At 35.1% G+C, this 17,492-nt stretch overlaps 1 protein-coding gene across 12 annotated transcripts in view; it reads right to left on the bottom strand.

Moving 5' to 3' along the window:
- The window catches only part of FGF14 (fibroblast growth factor 14), a 410,241-nt gene that overhangs the window by 166,820 nt on the left and 225,929 nt on the right, over positions 1-17,492 (bottom strand). For 5 of the 12 annotated variants that reach the window (XM_050708059.1, XM_050708060.1, XM_050708062.1 and 2 more), the window contains one exon: positions 9,375-9,414. The exons of 5 other annotated variants lie outside the window; for them this stretch is intronic. In XM_050708059.1, coding sequence (XP_050564016.1) covers positions 9,375-9,414 — 40 coding nt within the window. Of the gene's footprint in view, positions 1-852; positions 951-9,374; positions 9,415-10,713; positions 10,752-17,492 lie in introns of those variants that run through there. 2 more of the 12 variants (XM_050708065.1, XM_035557098.1) reach the window with 2 other exon arrangements.

Raw genomic sequence — 17,492 nt, 5'->3', positions numbered from 1 at the left:
CTTCAAGGCTTCATGCAGATTTGAGTCAGCGGCAATATTTACTTAGCCCTGGCTTAGATTCACTGATTCATCATTGATCAAGACCAAAAATATCATTGTCGTGTTCTAGCACCCATTTCCAAACTTCTCCTGGTATTTTGTTTGGTTCAGTCAGATTTACTTTATTTAATTTTTTGGGTTTGCAGGCCTGCACAACAAATATAGCTGAATTAATTTGTTGTATCCTGCAGTGAAGTAAGCTACACATGTGTAAGAAAATAACAGCTTTTGTAATAAATTTATCTTTCATTATCTTAGCAAGACTAAGTATGAATACCATAATAAACTAAATATTCATGCAAATAAATGTCTGGAAAAAATGACTAATTTTAAGGCCAAGACAAATAAACATATACTCGCACATTTCTCTATCGCATAAATACATGTACTAAATGGCTAAAGCAACAGTGCAGCTTATTTATGATAACTCTTGTATATTTAAAAAAAAATATTTTTCTTGGTTCCTCTGGATTTTGCTTTTGCCCTGGCTGGGAATGTATTTGAAATCTTTATCTATTTATGGAACCACAGAAAATGAGGTACTAACTACTACAGAGAAGATAAATAAAAGGGTTAATAACAACAACAACAACAAAATCATTTTTTAAAAGTGTGCACCCCCAAAAGTGAGAGGAGTAAATGGAAAAACAAAACAAAACAAAAGCTACAATGCATTTGTTTATCATTAAGAAACTTGATGACACATTTTAAAAGGTGTTTATGTGGGTGTACATTTCAGATGACAAATCATTTCTTCAGGACAACTGTACATTATTATTAATAAATGTTAACACAAATATAACAATTACCTACCATATTCTCTCAAGATATGATGCTGATATTCCACAGATGTAAAATGATTAGTAAATTCAACATATCCAACTATTGAAAGAAGGCTAGAGGTAGCTTATAAGACTGCCTAATATAACAAATTAAATATCAAAAATCTCTTAATGGGTGAAATTTATTGCATTGAAAGAAAGAGGAAAAACACATCCAAGAAGATGTGAAACTTTTTCAGATGGGCTGAGTGAAAAAGTTTCACCAGAACATTCTTTGGTGCTTTTACGCTGAAATTTGTGTTTTGTTTTTAATATGATCCTGGTCTTAGCCAGTGATGTCAGCTTTAAAATATGCTTCAAGAACAGAACTAAGAATGGTGGTAAAACAATTTATGAAATGATGCATAAATAGCCTGTGCAATTTCCCTATGAGACTTGAGAAAACATACTGGCTTCTATCCAGACATCAAAATGTAATTAAATATGATTTGTTATGTATATTTATGGATCATTCACATCTGAATATTTTGCTTGCTTAAACTGTATTAGCGTATTTGGCCCAGATCTACAAAATATTTTAAGTGGAAAACTACATTAGAATAACTCTTCCTGGAGGAAATCATTTTCTCTTTGTCTCCCTTTCCACAGATCGAGAGCAATTAATAGTTTGAGACATTAGATTAGTGTTAGACCATTAATCTAAATATTTAAAATAGTGACAGATGGTGCAAATGCAGCACATAGTGTTATCCTGCAGAATGGAGAGCTCAGCTATAGAAGCAACACCAATTTTCCATATGTTCAGGTCAGTGGTGAACACTTTAAAGAGAAAATGATTTGCTACCAACAAAATTGCCACAATTTCTATATAAACTAACAAGTTGTCAAATTAGCTCAAGAGCAATCCCATGCCACATCTCAACCTTTTCAGGCCTTTAGTCAGAATGCTTTTTCAAATACAGAGATCTCCAGAACAAAATATCCAAAATCTCATCAGTGCTTCCTGTAAAGATGAGAAATCTCTCACCTATAAACTCCTGTCAGATTGGCCTTAACCTTTTCTGTTTGGGCTTAGAAGGTCACAATTTTTATTTAAATAAGTGATATCTGATGAATATCTCTAGCAAAAGAGGAGGGAAGAAATACCCAAACAGCATTGTTCTCCCTTTCAGAGAGGAGCCTGGTTTTCTTTTGATTTATTAGAGTTCTTCAACTTTTGCTATGGCTCAAACAGATTTTATAAGACACTTTAAAACCCCACAATCTGCACAGCACACAGATGCAACAATAAAGATGTTATCATGGTAAAGCTGTTATCCTTGGCCATGTGGTAATAAATACGTACTACTGCTTCCTATATTAAAATACACTTGCTTTAACTTTCTTTTCTACCTCAGACTCTTCCTTCCTCTAAGGTTTTATTTAGTCCACTTTATAGTGACTCAGACCAAATTCTAGACTCTTTAATGTGTCTGCATTTCCATGAAACTACCTTTTTGTTTGGTAATTAACACAGCAGGCTGTCAGTCACAAACTAAAGACAGTCAGGAGCTCTTATAACGCTAACATTAATTTCACCTTTTGCCATACTACGCTATCAAAGTCCAATTATTCTCCCAAATCATACAGATGATTACACTCTGTTCAGTTATGCAGATATGGTGGTAGAATGTAGAAAGGGACTAAGTGTATTGGGTTTATGTAGCAAAGTTTTGGTAGAGGATCTGCAGGGGTGGCCTTTGTGAGCAGAGCCCACAAGCTACCCCATGTCAGATCAGAACCAATTCCAGCCAGGTCCCACAGTGGAGCAGATCTCCATGCTGCAGCCTGTGGAGGAGCCCCCGGTGGAGCAGGTGGACGTGGCCTGGAGGAGGCTGTGGCCCATGGAGAGCCCCCACAGGAGCAGGCTCCGGGCCAGAACTGCAGCCCACACAAGAGCAGGGGGCCTGGGGGGAGCTGCCACCCGTGGGGGACCTGTGCTGGAGCAGTTTGCTCCTGATGGATGGACCCCGTGGTACGGAGCAGCTGGAGCAGTTCTTGAAGAGCTGCTGCCTGTGGGAAGACCCCACAGAATCAGTTTGGGAAGGATGGCATCCCATGGGAGGGACCCCACATTGGAGCAAGGGAAGACAGTGACCATGAAAGGAGTTATAGATGAAGTGTTATGGACTGACCTCAATCCCCATTTCCCATTCCCTGTGCCACTCAGTAGGAGGAAGTGGGAGAGGATCTACTGGGGGGAAGGTGTTTTTAGTTTGCTTTTAGTTACACACTACTCTAGTCTGCTAGTGATAGGCAATAAATTATATTAATTTCCTTATGCTGAGTCTGTTTTGCCTGTGATGATAACTGTTGAGTGATCTCCCTGTCCTTATCTCAACCCATGAGCCCTTTGCATTGTATTTTCTCCCCCTTCTCCTTTTGAGGAGTGGGAGTAAGAGAGCAGTTGTGGTGGAGCTCAGCTGCCCAGCTGGGTAAAACCATCACACTAATTAAAAGTATTTGTTTTAGAACAAAAAATAAATACAGCTGATAAAGGTACTTAACTAGAAAGGAACACACTAAGTAAGCAAGGAGAGTGCTGTAAAAAAATTTAAGCAATAGTAGATAAAACCCTTCCATTTCATAAAGGAAAAAATAATCCAAAATTATTTTTCCCCATTGAGATACCTAAATACTACAGGCTAATTGTATTTACTTATTTATTTGAAAATGCTTAGCATCCTGTAACTATGGTAGCAATTGCTTTGCTGAGTGTATCTTTGTTAATGTACCCTTTCTGTAGTAATGCTTCCATCACCATCTGGCAGTGACACTTTTCTTGCTTTAGAGAAAATTTCTTCAAAGTCTAAAAATGAGGCCATTTATTTTTAGAGGGAGGACTGCCCTAGCTCCTATTGACTTGCAGAGTCCCAGTCAGAACCCCTGTAAATTCACTCATGTGATTTTGATGTCTTACATGAAAGGGACAGTCAGCAGTATATCAAAAAATGACTGTGCTAAAAAGCACAATCAGTAGCCTTTCATAGATAAGGTATATTTTTCAATTTTTTTCAAGAAGAGATGTTTTAAAAATCATGTAGTCCACATCATCTCCTTTGCTTCAGCTTACTTGAACAAAATCAGTTGTATCAAGCAGATGGCAAAATAAATTCCATTATTAATAAGACGGGTTCCAAGAATATTGCGTGAAGACTGGGAAATCTTTGGTTTCCATGGTAAATTATTTGACTCTAATACACTTAATAAACATGGCTAACATTCCAAACTCAGTGGGTCAAATGGAAATAACATAATCAAAATTATTAGGTCAAATAAATAACATAAGAACTCAGAAGAGCAAAATACCAGTTTGGACAGATAGAAAAGCAGGAGTTCTTTCAGCCATGGTCCTCCCTACGTATTAACATTACAGTAACTTCTCTGAACTCTGCTCTAAATCAGAAAACATTATATTTGCTTCACAGGTATAAAAGAAGTATTATGTTTCAGTTTAGAAATAAGAAAAGTGCTACTAAGTATTTAATTAAATTAAACTCCTTTGGTCATTGTTCTATTTTGCATATCTGTTTATTAAAATGAAGTTGATTGATAAATAATTTATTTCTGTGTTAGAAATGTTCTTTGAAGTTGCATAGAAAACAGCCAAATAATCCTCCCAGGTTTAAGGGGAGTATAGGTAAGCACTAAACTGATGCTAGAGCTTAAGATACATTTTACACACATTTATGTCTTCGGTGTACATGCAGAGAACAGAGAAGACATAGGCATGGGACTGCTTTTTTCTAGATCACTCATCCAAGCATGCGTCTCTACTGATTTCTCCCGTCAAAGGTCCAGACCATGAGATCACAGAGTGCTGTTTTGCTCCGTGCAGTGAACATCTAAGACAGGCTCCTTTTTACGCAAAAATTTGCCTTTTTTTCTTTTTTTTTTTTTTTTCTGCATGTTCATATACAGCCACCCTCTGCCTCAGGTGTGTTTTTGTTTTGTTTTGTTTTTCTAAAAGTAAGATATATTCAGAAAAAAAGGAAAAAATAAGTGGGGAGGGGGAGGGGAATTGACAGTAGCAGCTTAGGCTGGCATTTGGAAACAATGCAGAGCACAACATGTAGCTTGACAAGAAACATATTGATGGAAGAGAGATATATTGATGGTCACTGTGGGAGAGTTGAGAGACCACATGACTTTCAAATTCTTGGATAATTCTGTAGTGTTTAAATACTTTGTCAAACAGATGTGTTTTAAACTGAGCATATCAAACATGAACATTTGAGAAAGGATATTAAAAAAAAAAAAAAAAAGCCAGATTTCTCAGTGAGAACTCCTTAAGTTACCTCAGAGAATTGACTAAATGTCTAGTTATCTTTGATGATTCAACATCTTTTAGGCTTGGCATCCCAATACACCTCCTGAACAGCAGTGTTACGAAACCTGCTTTTTTTTTTTTTTTTTTGAGTACTACTGCAAGTTTTCCCTCCTTTACAAGGTGTCTTTGATACACTTTTTTTCTTATGCTCACTGAATAAAAATACAATAAATTAATTAAATATGAACTAAATTATTTTATGAAAGGACTGAAAAGAAAATTCTCTATTAATGATCCAGTTTTATCTTTTTAAAGGAAGTTAACATGTAACACAGAACTTTGGAAAGGTCTCTGAGGAAGACCACTACCAGTTTTCTGACCAGAAAATTAAAAAATAGCATGCGGTTTCTTAGGCAAAAGAATAAAACCTAATGTTTATATTTCATTCTTTATAAGGTAAAGAAACCTAACTTTTATTGAGACCACTAATCTCTCTTTGTGTTATAAACTTATTACGTACACAGTCCACTTCACTGGAAAAAAAAATCATCTGTTGAAAAGAGAAATTTTGCTTTTTTCAATCTCTTATAAACTTAATATTTTTAAAATGCAGAAGCACTTCAGTGTATGAATTATCAAAAACTCACATGAACAGAAATAGTAGAACTCTCAGAGCTACAAATGGCTTGATAAGAAATGTGAAAATAACAATTTACCCTCCCTCCTCCCCAGATCCTGGCCATGGTGCTAGGACAAATGGTTGGGAAGGAACAGCTTTTGATGGGGCCAGTGTCTCTACTGAGCCTGAATAGGTAACCTATTGCCCACCTCCTAACAAGGCTAAAGGAAGATGTGCTGAATCATTAAAAAGATGCTGTGGTGGTCAGACATAACTTCAAAGAAGTCAGTGGTGCCATAACATGAAGACGTTTCTCGAGCATTGTTAGTCTGGAGTTCATTTCATTGTGTACATGGTATAGGTTTCTCTTGCCACACCCTCAGGAAAGATAGTGTATTGGTAATTCTCCTGCCCTAGGAAGTAGATGCAGGCAGTTGCTGCTTCTCTTTGGCTGACATCTCTTTTTTTTCAACATCAAGTCCACAACTAACACTTTTTATAGTACCGTCAGAATCCCATTTTGGTACTTTGAGAAATCTCTTCTCTTATGAGAATTATTAATAGTTCGAAACAGGCAAAACAAAATGGATAGGCATGTTTACAAACATGTTATAATAATTATAGGCTTAAAGAGCAAAAACAGAGGACTCCAGAAATGATTTTAAAAGGCAAAAGTCATTATACTCACAGTAAGAAAAACATAACATGTTTGGCATAAAACAAGAAAAATAAAAGATTGCCAAAAGAATATCCCAGCTGCAAAATAAACAGGCATGGACATACAGCTACTATTAATTGATTTGTTACACCTAAATAGCAGTTTTCAGGTTCTGAGAGAATTTCAGCCACGCCATCTCTCATTAACAATGTGAAATTTCAGTATGACTGAAGAACTAGAATTATTATTATTTTTTAAATATGGTAAACTTCATACTCTAGCTATCCATTCTCAAAATCAACCATTCAGTATTCGTAAATGTTTCCTTTCACTATTTATAATAGAAATATAATAAAAATCTAGCAAATTGCAGAAAGTACAACCACATATCTGTTTCGAAGTATCCACTTATGTCCATAGGAAAGCTTTGCTTGAAAAGGTTTGTAGTAGTCTTAGCAAATTGTCATATCTACTTTGTCACATTAGGAGGGTTGTTGCAAACACTGTTTGCAGGAAATATAGAAAATGCAAGACTGATGTGATGCAACATATATTTTGCACTCACAATTCAGCCAACACAGATAATGGGATCTTTGTTGCTAACCAGGACTTTAGGTGCCACAGTGATGCCACGGGCTCTTGGAGTATCCAAGTTCTTCTACTCCTTTCCATTCCTCCTGGTAAAATAGTCACTACATACCTATTCCCGTTAAAATATATTTCATCCACAGTACTCAGAAAAAGAGAATATAACCCAGAGGTGGCTGCCACTCTGCTATAGTCCAAGAAAACCTCTTGAAATTAAAATGGACAACCTTCTAGGCTGCATGGAGAGAAGGAAGCTATCATTTCCATAGGATTTGTGAAGGTTTTGCAGACAAATCATGATCATATAAAATAAAATTAAATAAAATGAGATTAAATTAAAACAAAAAGAAAAAGAAAAGCAATTCCTTCCTCATCCACCTCAATTAGAACTTAGTCCACAATAATTCGCAACTCTAGAAGTGCCATTTTTCTTGACATCTTAGTAGCCCATACACTCTCTATCAAACAGACAGCTCTATTCAGTATGTGTCATGTCTATGCAACAAAGTTATCATGAAAATTAATGGTAACATTATGAACCTCAGAATAAAAGCAATTAACTTTTTTCCAAATGCCAGAAGGAAAAGACATGCAAAACCTCTACATCTTAATTAGTTCTCTATTATCTTATTTCATATTTTTCCAAAACATCAAATTATTATCTGCATAAAGTACACTTTGGGGACTAATTTCCCAGCATGATGAAGTAGTTTTGCTCAATGTTGACAACACGAATTTAGATTTTACCTTAGACTGGGAAATATTCCACCAAAAGGCTGAATTTCCTTTTAAGTGGACCAGAAAAAAAAAAAAAAAAGGCATTTCTAGTTTCACAATAGAAGGAAATGTTCTGACCAGAGGCATCATTGGTCAGTCCATAAACCACAGCAGCATGCTGAGAATTAACGTAATCCATTATAATAGGTTTTTCTCCTAGCAGATATTAAGATTATTTTACTGAGTATCAAACAGATAAAATTTATTCTACCTTTTCCATTTACTTTCTTGACATACAATCTGTGTGGGTCAGTTAACATACAGGATCTGATCCCTAATGTGCCCTTATCAAAAGGACTACAGATTCACTAATCTTCCGAGGTTTTGTTGGGTTTCACTCTTGTTTTCAGCTGAAATGGAAGAACCTTCTGATCACTGTGGCAAACGCAAATGCAGCTTTCATTTCACAATTATTTCACAGATATTTACGAATTGAATATATGACTATTTTTTTTGTTGTTTTGTTTTGCTGTAGCCGTACTTCTCCAGATCTTAAGGGTGTCATAGAAAGTAGTAATGATTCACTAGGCAGGCATGTTCTCTCTTGGGCAATAGTGAACCAATAACCTAATAATTCTAAGAAAAGTTTCTTTAATGAAGATGGTATCTTTCTTGAAACAAGTTTTTGCTTTTTTTTTTTTTTGCATCATTTGCTTTTTTCTATTCCTTTGATAACTGAATTCAGTATTTTTTCCATAATCTTTGTGCCACAACTATGATGTTTTATATATATTCCTTATAAACACTGCCAATTTGTACCATTTTAACATGAGGGCAGAAGTTAAGGGCACCTTAATAAAGGAAAATAAAAAAGAAGAAGAAGAAAAAAAGATATAATATGGCTAACTTCTGTGGTTTTGAGCAAAATGATCAAACACTACACAGCACAGTACTTTTTAAAGTGCTAGCCTACCCTTAAAAATAATACAGGTCCTGTGCTTAGCAGCGATCTTCCCTTTCATTTTATGAGAAATATCCCTCTAACCTCCAGACAATCCTTGCTGTGCAAGGCTGGATGGATTCGCCTCTTGCCATTCGAATTAATTAAGACTCTGCAACTAGAATTTAAGTTTACAATATTTTAATGAATTTTGACCCAGAAAATCAGGCAGTTATCTATCAGATCTACAGTATTAGCTTTTTGGAAAAATAGCACACTGTATGAATATAGTAGATTTAATTAATAGACAGATAATTGCCCTTTCCCATCACAGCTGTTTTCTCCAATATCTGATATACTGCAGGCTTTTAAAGGTGTTTTAAAAGATAGTGTATGAATAGAGGATATATATATATAGGATATATATTATATCCTAGAGGACTAAGGTATAATAATGGGATATAGAATCTGTTTGGTTTAACTTCAGTCTCATTGTGACCAAGAATGAGTACAGAGTGACCCAACACCTATTTAAATACATTGTATTTAAATATGCATTCTTTCTTAAAATACTTCAGCCAATTAACTAACAAAAGCTGGGAAGTTGTGTTTTTTATAAAAAGCAGAAAATAGCAGTACAAAACATCATCATACGATCAAGAACATTCTGTGTTAAGATTGGTAAGTAGGGAGAGACAAAGGAGAAAGGGAAAATTACATACCACTATTTGTGTTTGTTGTAGTCCTCCCTCTTCTTCCACCCTACAAAACAAGATCCCATACAGCAAGCGTTATCTACCTACTAGGAAGTAGGAGGTAAAAAGACTGTCAATCAGAGGGGTATTACATACAGTAAACTTCCACCCTTTCTCCCCCTTGTAGTCATTGGAGAAAAAAAAGGGCGGGGAAGGGAACAAAAAGAGATTTTTTTCAGATTTAGGAAATATACTAATGTGGAGAAAGTCACTATAATGCAAAAAGGAGAAAGAGGGAGGAAGGTAGGATGGGAGAAAACAAGACTATGACAAACACAATTACTTGTACGTAATTTTACACTTTTGCATGTCCTGTCTCCTCCCATCCTACAAAATAAGATTCCATACAACAAGCAGAAGTGGTAAGAAATGTAGTCAGGAGATGATAGACTCCCTTTTATTGCCAGCCTGAGGAATTCTTCATATAAAATCATCCAGACTAAGTAATAAGTCTTGTTGATAACAATAGTGGCAAGAACTGCATCAAGGATCAAATCTCAGCTTTGCATACAGCAGATGTTGTTGCCTCGTTTCTTTGGTATAGAAGATTAAAATGCTTTCAATACACTGCTCATGAACAGGCAGACAACTACATTTTTTCTGTACCCAGTGGAATATCTTCACAGAACTAAGTAATGCTTATTTCAAGTATTTCTTAAAAATTCCTTTCCCATAGAATAAATCAGATGTCTTTTGAGTGAGGACATAGTGTCATCTAGAGTGTGGTCTAGGTTAAGGAAGATAGAAGCATATGGTGACCAGTGCCATCTGACAGCTCTTAAGAAAACCAAGAGTTATAGCAATTTATATAACGCAGAAAACTGAAGGAAAGAGAGACAAACTACACAACAAACTCCATCTGTAAGTAGCTGACTCAGAAAAATAACAAGGTCTGCCTCTTTTTGTGTAGAAGCAAATGAGCGGTCTCAACGAGACTCATACAGAAAATTTTGGAATTTCCAGGTTTTGAAATACAGACTATCCTTTTCTTAGTGTCTGTCAAGTCCTATCTTGAGTACACTAAGTATGGAAATTTCTGAAGCACAAAGAAGTGGTTTTTTTTGATGTTTGTACTGAAAAGGGGAATTAGCACCCGGTAACTTCAGAGATCACATGCCTACAAAACTACCCTAAACTAAGAGGATTCAACAGCTGTTACACAGCTATAATGCGTAACAAGATAAAGAGAAATTGATGTTAGAAGACAAATATGATGGAATGACTACTAAACAGAGTGAGGCAGGTGGGTCAAAATTGGTTGTAGATAAGTACAAGAAGATTGAAAAAATATTGTTGAAATGCATACCTTGTTGCAGGAGGTTATTTCACTGAGTCTACACACTAAATCTCAAAGTATAAGTGGGCAACTAAGCCAAAAGTAGGAGGTCTGGGTGGGGGAGGTGGGGTTAGATATTCATGCAGTAACAGGTCAAATGTTACAAGATGACACAATGTACATAAACAGTCCCTGTCAATTTAAACATGTTTCTTTTAACTACATGTTCTACAATATAAAAGAGATGTTCTTGAGAAAATCATAAGTCATTCCTTCATTTCACACAGGAACCACGGTTCAGTCACTAAGCTATAGTAACAGGAATGTAATTAAGGTGTACATTTTAGGATAATTATTACAGTACTATGAGCATTACAAACTTTACAGTGATGTTAAAAAAAAAAAGATTTTAATAAAAAAATTATCTACACCAAATGCAAAGATGTAAACATATGAAGGTTAAAATTCTTCAACACCTTTTGAAGTCTCCTTTAGAATAATATAATTAAGTCACAGTGAGTAGACAGAGCAAGAGGGAACAGCAGTATGACGGAAGAAGCAAAATCCAATAAATGGAAATAAATATTCAACATCTATAGGACATTTTTTTCCAAGAGTAAAATCAACACAAGTAAAGTTAGAAGGCAGTCTGAAGATCAAATAAGTCAATACATAAAAGACTAAACTATGAGCTAAAGAAGCTATGAGAAAATAGAAATGTTCCATCAATGCAAGGGAACAGAGCAATTAAAATACATTGAAAGCAAAATAAATGATCTATTTGCCTTGTTATAGATACAAAATAAAAAGTTATAAACTTCTTTTATTTAGGTAGCAAAGAACAGCTATTCACTAACATTGACATGTTAAGACAGTCAAGAAAACTGAAAATGCACAAATCACAAGTGAATAGAACTATGTAGCACCTCCAAATGACCTGCTGGGTTTATGGAAGACAAAGAAAAAGCAACCCGGTAGCTACCACACACAGGCAAGTGATACAGACATATGGTATCCACCAACCTTGGGCTTCCTAAACATACAATTTCTGTCTGAGTTACCTGATGCAGAGTTTTCAAGCGGGCTTAAAGTCAAAATCTTGCTACAGATCCAGAGAACACACCACCTCTACTGTTGTACCTACAGAAATGTTTTCCAGTGGAGAAAGGATCTCAGATAGAAATTCCGTCAAGGAGAAGAACCAGGAACTGCAGCATGGGGCCACATGTGCTGGCTTTTTGACTGTGAAATTTGTTTTGACCCTACCTTGACCTCCGGTCAAGTCTTCCTTACACATATCAGTGACTGAAGATGTAGGATAGCACACTTGGATTTCTCATGCATATTCAAACTCCCCACAGTCATACACATTTGATTAAGCAGGAATATCCTAACAGACCTGGCAGTCAGATTATATCACTGTTAAAAGCAGTTCGCTGCCAGATATACGGTCCTGCCCAGATTAATCAAAATAAAGCCCGCACAGTAAACAGAGTACAGAATACTAAAGAAGGCCAAAATCTCATTGAACAGTTCAGGTAACATGAGCTAGGTCCATCAACTCTACACTCAGTCATCTTATCTTCAAATAATACGTAAATTTTTTTCACCAAAACCATGTTAATGGAATGAAACCCTCAAAGAGCAAAGAAAGATTTGTGCAAAAGAGAGAGCGCAAAATTTGCTGCTCTTGACCAAAAAAATAAAAAACAAGCAAACAAACAACAACAACAACAACAAAAAACAGAAACATTGGTTTTAAATACATATATTTTTACTGAAATGAAATTATCATTCTTCATCTTCCAGAAAAAATGTTGTGTCCCAACAGCTCCACTGAAGTTGCTGGAGCTTTACGGAGAGTATCCTGAGTCAGGTGGTTTCCGTATAGAAAAGATATAACATATTGGAAATATGTTCAAGAGGTTCTTGTGAATTAATCTAAAAATCAATAGAAAGATTTTTTATTTCTCAGAAGAACACTATCCCACTTGGGAGTTCTCCTACAGATCTTCAGAATAATTTTTTCTTGATAAAGTTTTGTATCTATATAGATGTCATCATGTAAACAATGTGTCCCGCTGGGCTGAGTAAAAGACAGCTGTAATGCAGGACCAGAAGCAGGCAGTGCAGAAACAAAAAGAAAAGCAGACATTTCTATGCAGGAAGCCTTTTCTAGCTGGGATGAGCTCTGTTCAGCAAATGGTGAATGTACACAGAATTAAGAGTACAGAATGAATGACTTCTAAAAAAGTGAAAGACTAAATACTAACAGTTACAAAAGTCTACCCACTTTTGTATGGAGATGAAGGACAGCTTTATCTACTGTAAAGAATGCATCAGCTGCCAGAATACTGGGGGAAAATAAAATAAAATAAAATAAAATAAAATAAAATAAAATAAAATAAAAATAATAAAGACAACCAAGAGCTTAGTTATTTAACAAGAAAAAAAAAAGCAGAAAATGAAATTTCTCCCAAAATTATAGAAAGAGACTATATTCACCTATATCTGTAACATTTTAACATGAGCTCAAGTAGAAGACACACATCTGAAAATAACATTCAAACATTGGAATTTCCAGTTTCCTTGAAATTCTGTTTGGTAAAAGAGGGGAAAAGATTAATAGAAGGGAAAAAAAAAAAAAAAAAAAAAGAGAACCATAACCATAAACTGAGGAAATGAGACAACTATAACTGACTGTGCTCTGCTAGAATCTCAGTGATTCAGGACATTTCTTGGACAACACACAGAGCTCAATGCTGGTAGAATATAAATCTTCTGCTCCTCCAAGAGATGGAGGAAACCTGTGACGTGGGTCAATAACTTCAACAAAAGTTTGAATATGATTTATGAGATATACCTCATGCCAGCACACCATTTTCCTTTGGAAGCAAAAGGCTTGGTCTCAGAAGAACAACTGTTAGGAAAACCAGTGAGCTAAGATAACATGTACCTGGATTGTTTATACTTTCCATTATGAAATTTCCCTTATTTCTCCTCATTTCAAGTGGGTGGAGTTATATTACTTGTTGTATGGAAAGTTATTTTGTAGGCTGAGAAGAGGGACATATAAAAATTATGATGAAATCAGGGAAATAGTGTGGAAAAATTCTTTGTGTGAGGCTGATCTGTCTTGAAAGATGATCCAAAATAGCAGTATTGTAATCATCACAAAACAACAGTGTCTTGGATGTTAGGGAAGTAGAAGAAAGAACAGATGGGATAAACTATTTACTAGATGAGAGTATTGAGCTCTGTTTTCAGCCATTTACTCCTACACAGGTATTGCTCAAAAAAGTGAAAAAAAAAATCTGCAACAGTGGTAACATTTATTAAATGCAGGAGACCAGACATTTTTCACAGGTTTCAGATGAACATTAAAGCAACGTCCATGAGATCACACAATTTTGTTTCCATTCTCTAGGTTTTTTGCTTTTAACCATTATCCTCAAAATGAAAATAATCTGTATTCTATTATCAACCTCTTGAACATCTTACTCTTCATAGCCAATGTTTTTGAATGAAGTTTTCTGAACTGATTGTATTAAAGAAACAAAAATGCTTGCTTGCACAAATACAGGTACTTTTTCATAATGAACTTGTGCTTGAGAGGAATTTTCAAGTCAGAAATGGAGGAAAGAATATTCCAGTTAGATTCTAGGCCATGAATCTATTGTCTGGGGCAATTAGGCTTAGTACTACACAGCTCACTAAAAATACACATATCAGAGCATAAAGTGCAATGCAGGCATTTCCTAATTACTTAGAAATGTAACTAACTTCCTCTGGCCCAACAGCCTTTGTAGCACAACCTAAGTTATTAGATACACACATAACAGTTCCCAAATTGCAATATAATTAATAATTATTCTCTAGTCACAACAGTTAATCACTCACTGTACTGTAAACAGGCAATGTGTCAAGCAAATACCAGCTGTAAAAATGCAGGCATATAATTAAATGAGTTTATTTTGTTTATAAATCAACACCTTTTGCTATCTTATGTTTGCTTCATAAACGATTACAGTTTGACAATACCATGTTTAGGATCTTAACCCATTGAAAATGAAGACAATTGTTTTCAAGTTGCCTTGCAGAAGGAAAGAACATACCATGAATTCCCTAGACTATAAACACTGTAGTTAAGTTCAGGTCTGATGGGATGTGATTATGGGGATTGCAAGGAACTCCAGAAACTCTAAAAAAATGTTATAGATATTATTCTACTGGGCTTCTACAAGAAATACAAGAATAATAGCATATTACTACTGACTCGTGTTATAGTCATCCATTTAATATTCTGCTTTGCTGACACATTTAAGAGAGATGCTGCCTGAAGGAAGGATGTCATTCCTCAATTGTACAAAAGCTATAGCACAGAAATTGACTTTACTCTGTTTTTACAGCACACAGTGGGTTTCTGGACCATAACTAGGTCTCTGAGGTACTACTGCAGTATAACACATCTAACTATACAATAGCCGTGTAAAGCTAGTCAGTTATGACGGTTTCTTCATCACGCCATTACTTCTTTGAAAAGACTTCTTGCTTCTTTAAATATGCTTCAAGATAAAGACACTTGCTTGTAATATTTTGAGTTGCTAGCCATATAAATGTACTTTTCTGTTTGAAAATACACAATGAATGATATTCTTTCTAACAACAACAACAACAAAAAACCTAAGTGTGAATCCAATATGATAACACTAGAAAATAGTTCATTGAACAGCATTATAACGGGTATCAGGAAAGAGAGAAGAGAAAATCCTCTATAAAACATACCTTCAAAAGCTTTTATAAGAGAGATGAACTGGAACATGTAATAAGAAAATAAAGTGTAACGTATAAATTTTACATGAAAATCAAGAAGGAAGATGACAAGATCTTCTAACCTAGAAGAGAAAGCATGATTCCCGACTAAAAAAGCTGATTCTCATATGAACAGAGTGAAGAAGCATACACTTGGAGGAGAGAGAAAGATCATGAAGAGATGGGCAAGAGCTGGAGTCAGATTGGACAACAGAATAAAACAAAATGTGTGTGTATATTTGTATGTGTGCCAGGGGAGACCAGTGTCAAAAGAAATGAAAATAGAAAATAATTAACAGAGGATAGAGACAGTAAAAAGATAAAAAAATATATATTTTCAGAGAATATAATTCATCTGTAAAGAATAATGTGAACAAAACATCCACAAAGTAAGTGGAGTGCAGGCAAATTAATAGCACTTCAATATCTTTCAAGAAACTCCAGTATTTCAGCGTATTTCTAAACAACACGCTGTTCTGAATGCCTAAAATAGTGTTCACAACCTATAAAAATTGTGCAATATATTCATGTATTTAGACATAACATTTAAATACCTAACGTTGCACAACTATGTTTGAATATTGAGGTCTTTTTGTATGCTACGACAGTTTAATCTAACATATAATGGCAGGCCTGTTTTTAAAACTTGTATCCCTCCCCTCACTAGAATAGGAACTCAGCTGACTAACATCAGTTGTAGAAGTGTTGATTATTTCTCCTCCATGCATTGCTTTATTAACTTTTTCTTCAGAGAATATTGTGTGCTAAAGCAATAAGAACACATGAGATTAGGCTGTAACAGCTTGAATTCAGAGCTGGCATTTTGACCAGTCTGCATATCAGACAGCTGTTGAGTGGCACCTAACTTGTATCAGCAGTTATTCTGGGTGAAGCACATAGTCTTGCTTATTTCCTTTTTGTAGAAAAAAAAATCTTTTACTGACAAATCTCCAATCTCCAGAATGGGCTCAAAAGTCAAAACAAAACAAAACAAAACAAAACAAACAAACAAACACCTGCACACTGCATGGAAAATGAAGTGCCTACCAGTCACTTGTACCTTTTAAAACTCCTTCTTTTTACTGTATGACTCATCTTTTGTAAGTTTTTGTAACTTGCTACTTAAGACTATTGATCATAGTCTAGGTTTGCACACTTTCCCATGGTCTTGCTACAGTTATCTTTTACATGTCAGCATCAGAAAGGGACATTAATAAATGCTGTGTAGATTTTTTTCTAATTGCACGGCTTCCAGCAAAAAACACAAAAAATCAAAAATGCTTAGCAACTGACATATTTAGAATATTTTAAAAAGCCAATGCCTTATTTTTATAGCTAGATAAGATTAGAGCATCTTGCTGGTGTTTTAGAAAAAGCAAAATCTAGCTCAGGAAACCCAATCTTCTTTCAGTAACACCAAGTGAAAAATACCTTAACAGTACAGGAGTTAGTTTGGACCTTAAATATATTTTTCAGTATGTTATCCATCTCTGCTAACATTGGAAAAAGACAAAGCCTGCTACACAATATTCTAATTTTTTAAAATAATACGGAAGGACACTATAAGGCATACTAAAATTAAGATATAAAGCAAGAACCTGCTCACTCAAATATGGTTAGAGCTACTAAATAAAGCATTCACTGTATTCACAAGCAAGTAAACCCTAATAGTTCCTAATATATACAACAAAAGATTCAACTAGTTTAAATACTTTATTACCATAGACTGATGAAAATTTTCCATTTCCTAAATTCAACTGTCCTTCAAAACAGTATAATTTAATCTGAATTCAGATCCCACTGTCAAATTTTCACTTATAGTTGTCTAGCATTAAGAGAAAAAAAGTTCAGCTGGATTTCTACCTCAAAGAGTCTCAAAATTCCTTAACAAGTAAGGCAAACAAAACAAAATTTGATTTCATATCAGTCAATCACACACATAATAAACTCACTTCAGCAACACTATCCAAAGGCAGGATATCCATATTCCTGCAAAT

The sequence above is a fragment of the Cygnus atratus genome, chromosome 1 (assembly GCF_013377495.2).
Source record: "Cygnus atratus isolate AKBS03 ecotype Queensland, Australia chromosome 1, CAtr_DNAZoo_HiC_assembly, whole genome shotgun sequence".
In the NCBI taxonomy this organism is placed as follows: Eukaryota; Metazoa; Chordata; class Aves; order Anseriformes; family Anatidae; genus Cygnus; species Cygnus atratus.
Note: the sequence above shows the minus strand (reverse complement) of the source record. Positions and strands in the feature narration are given on the sequence as shown.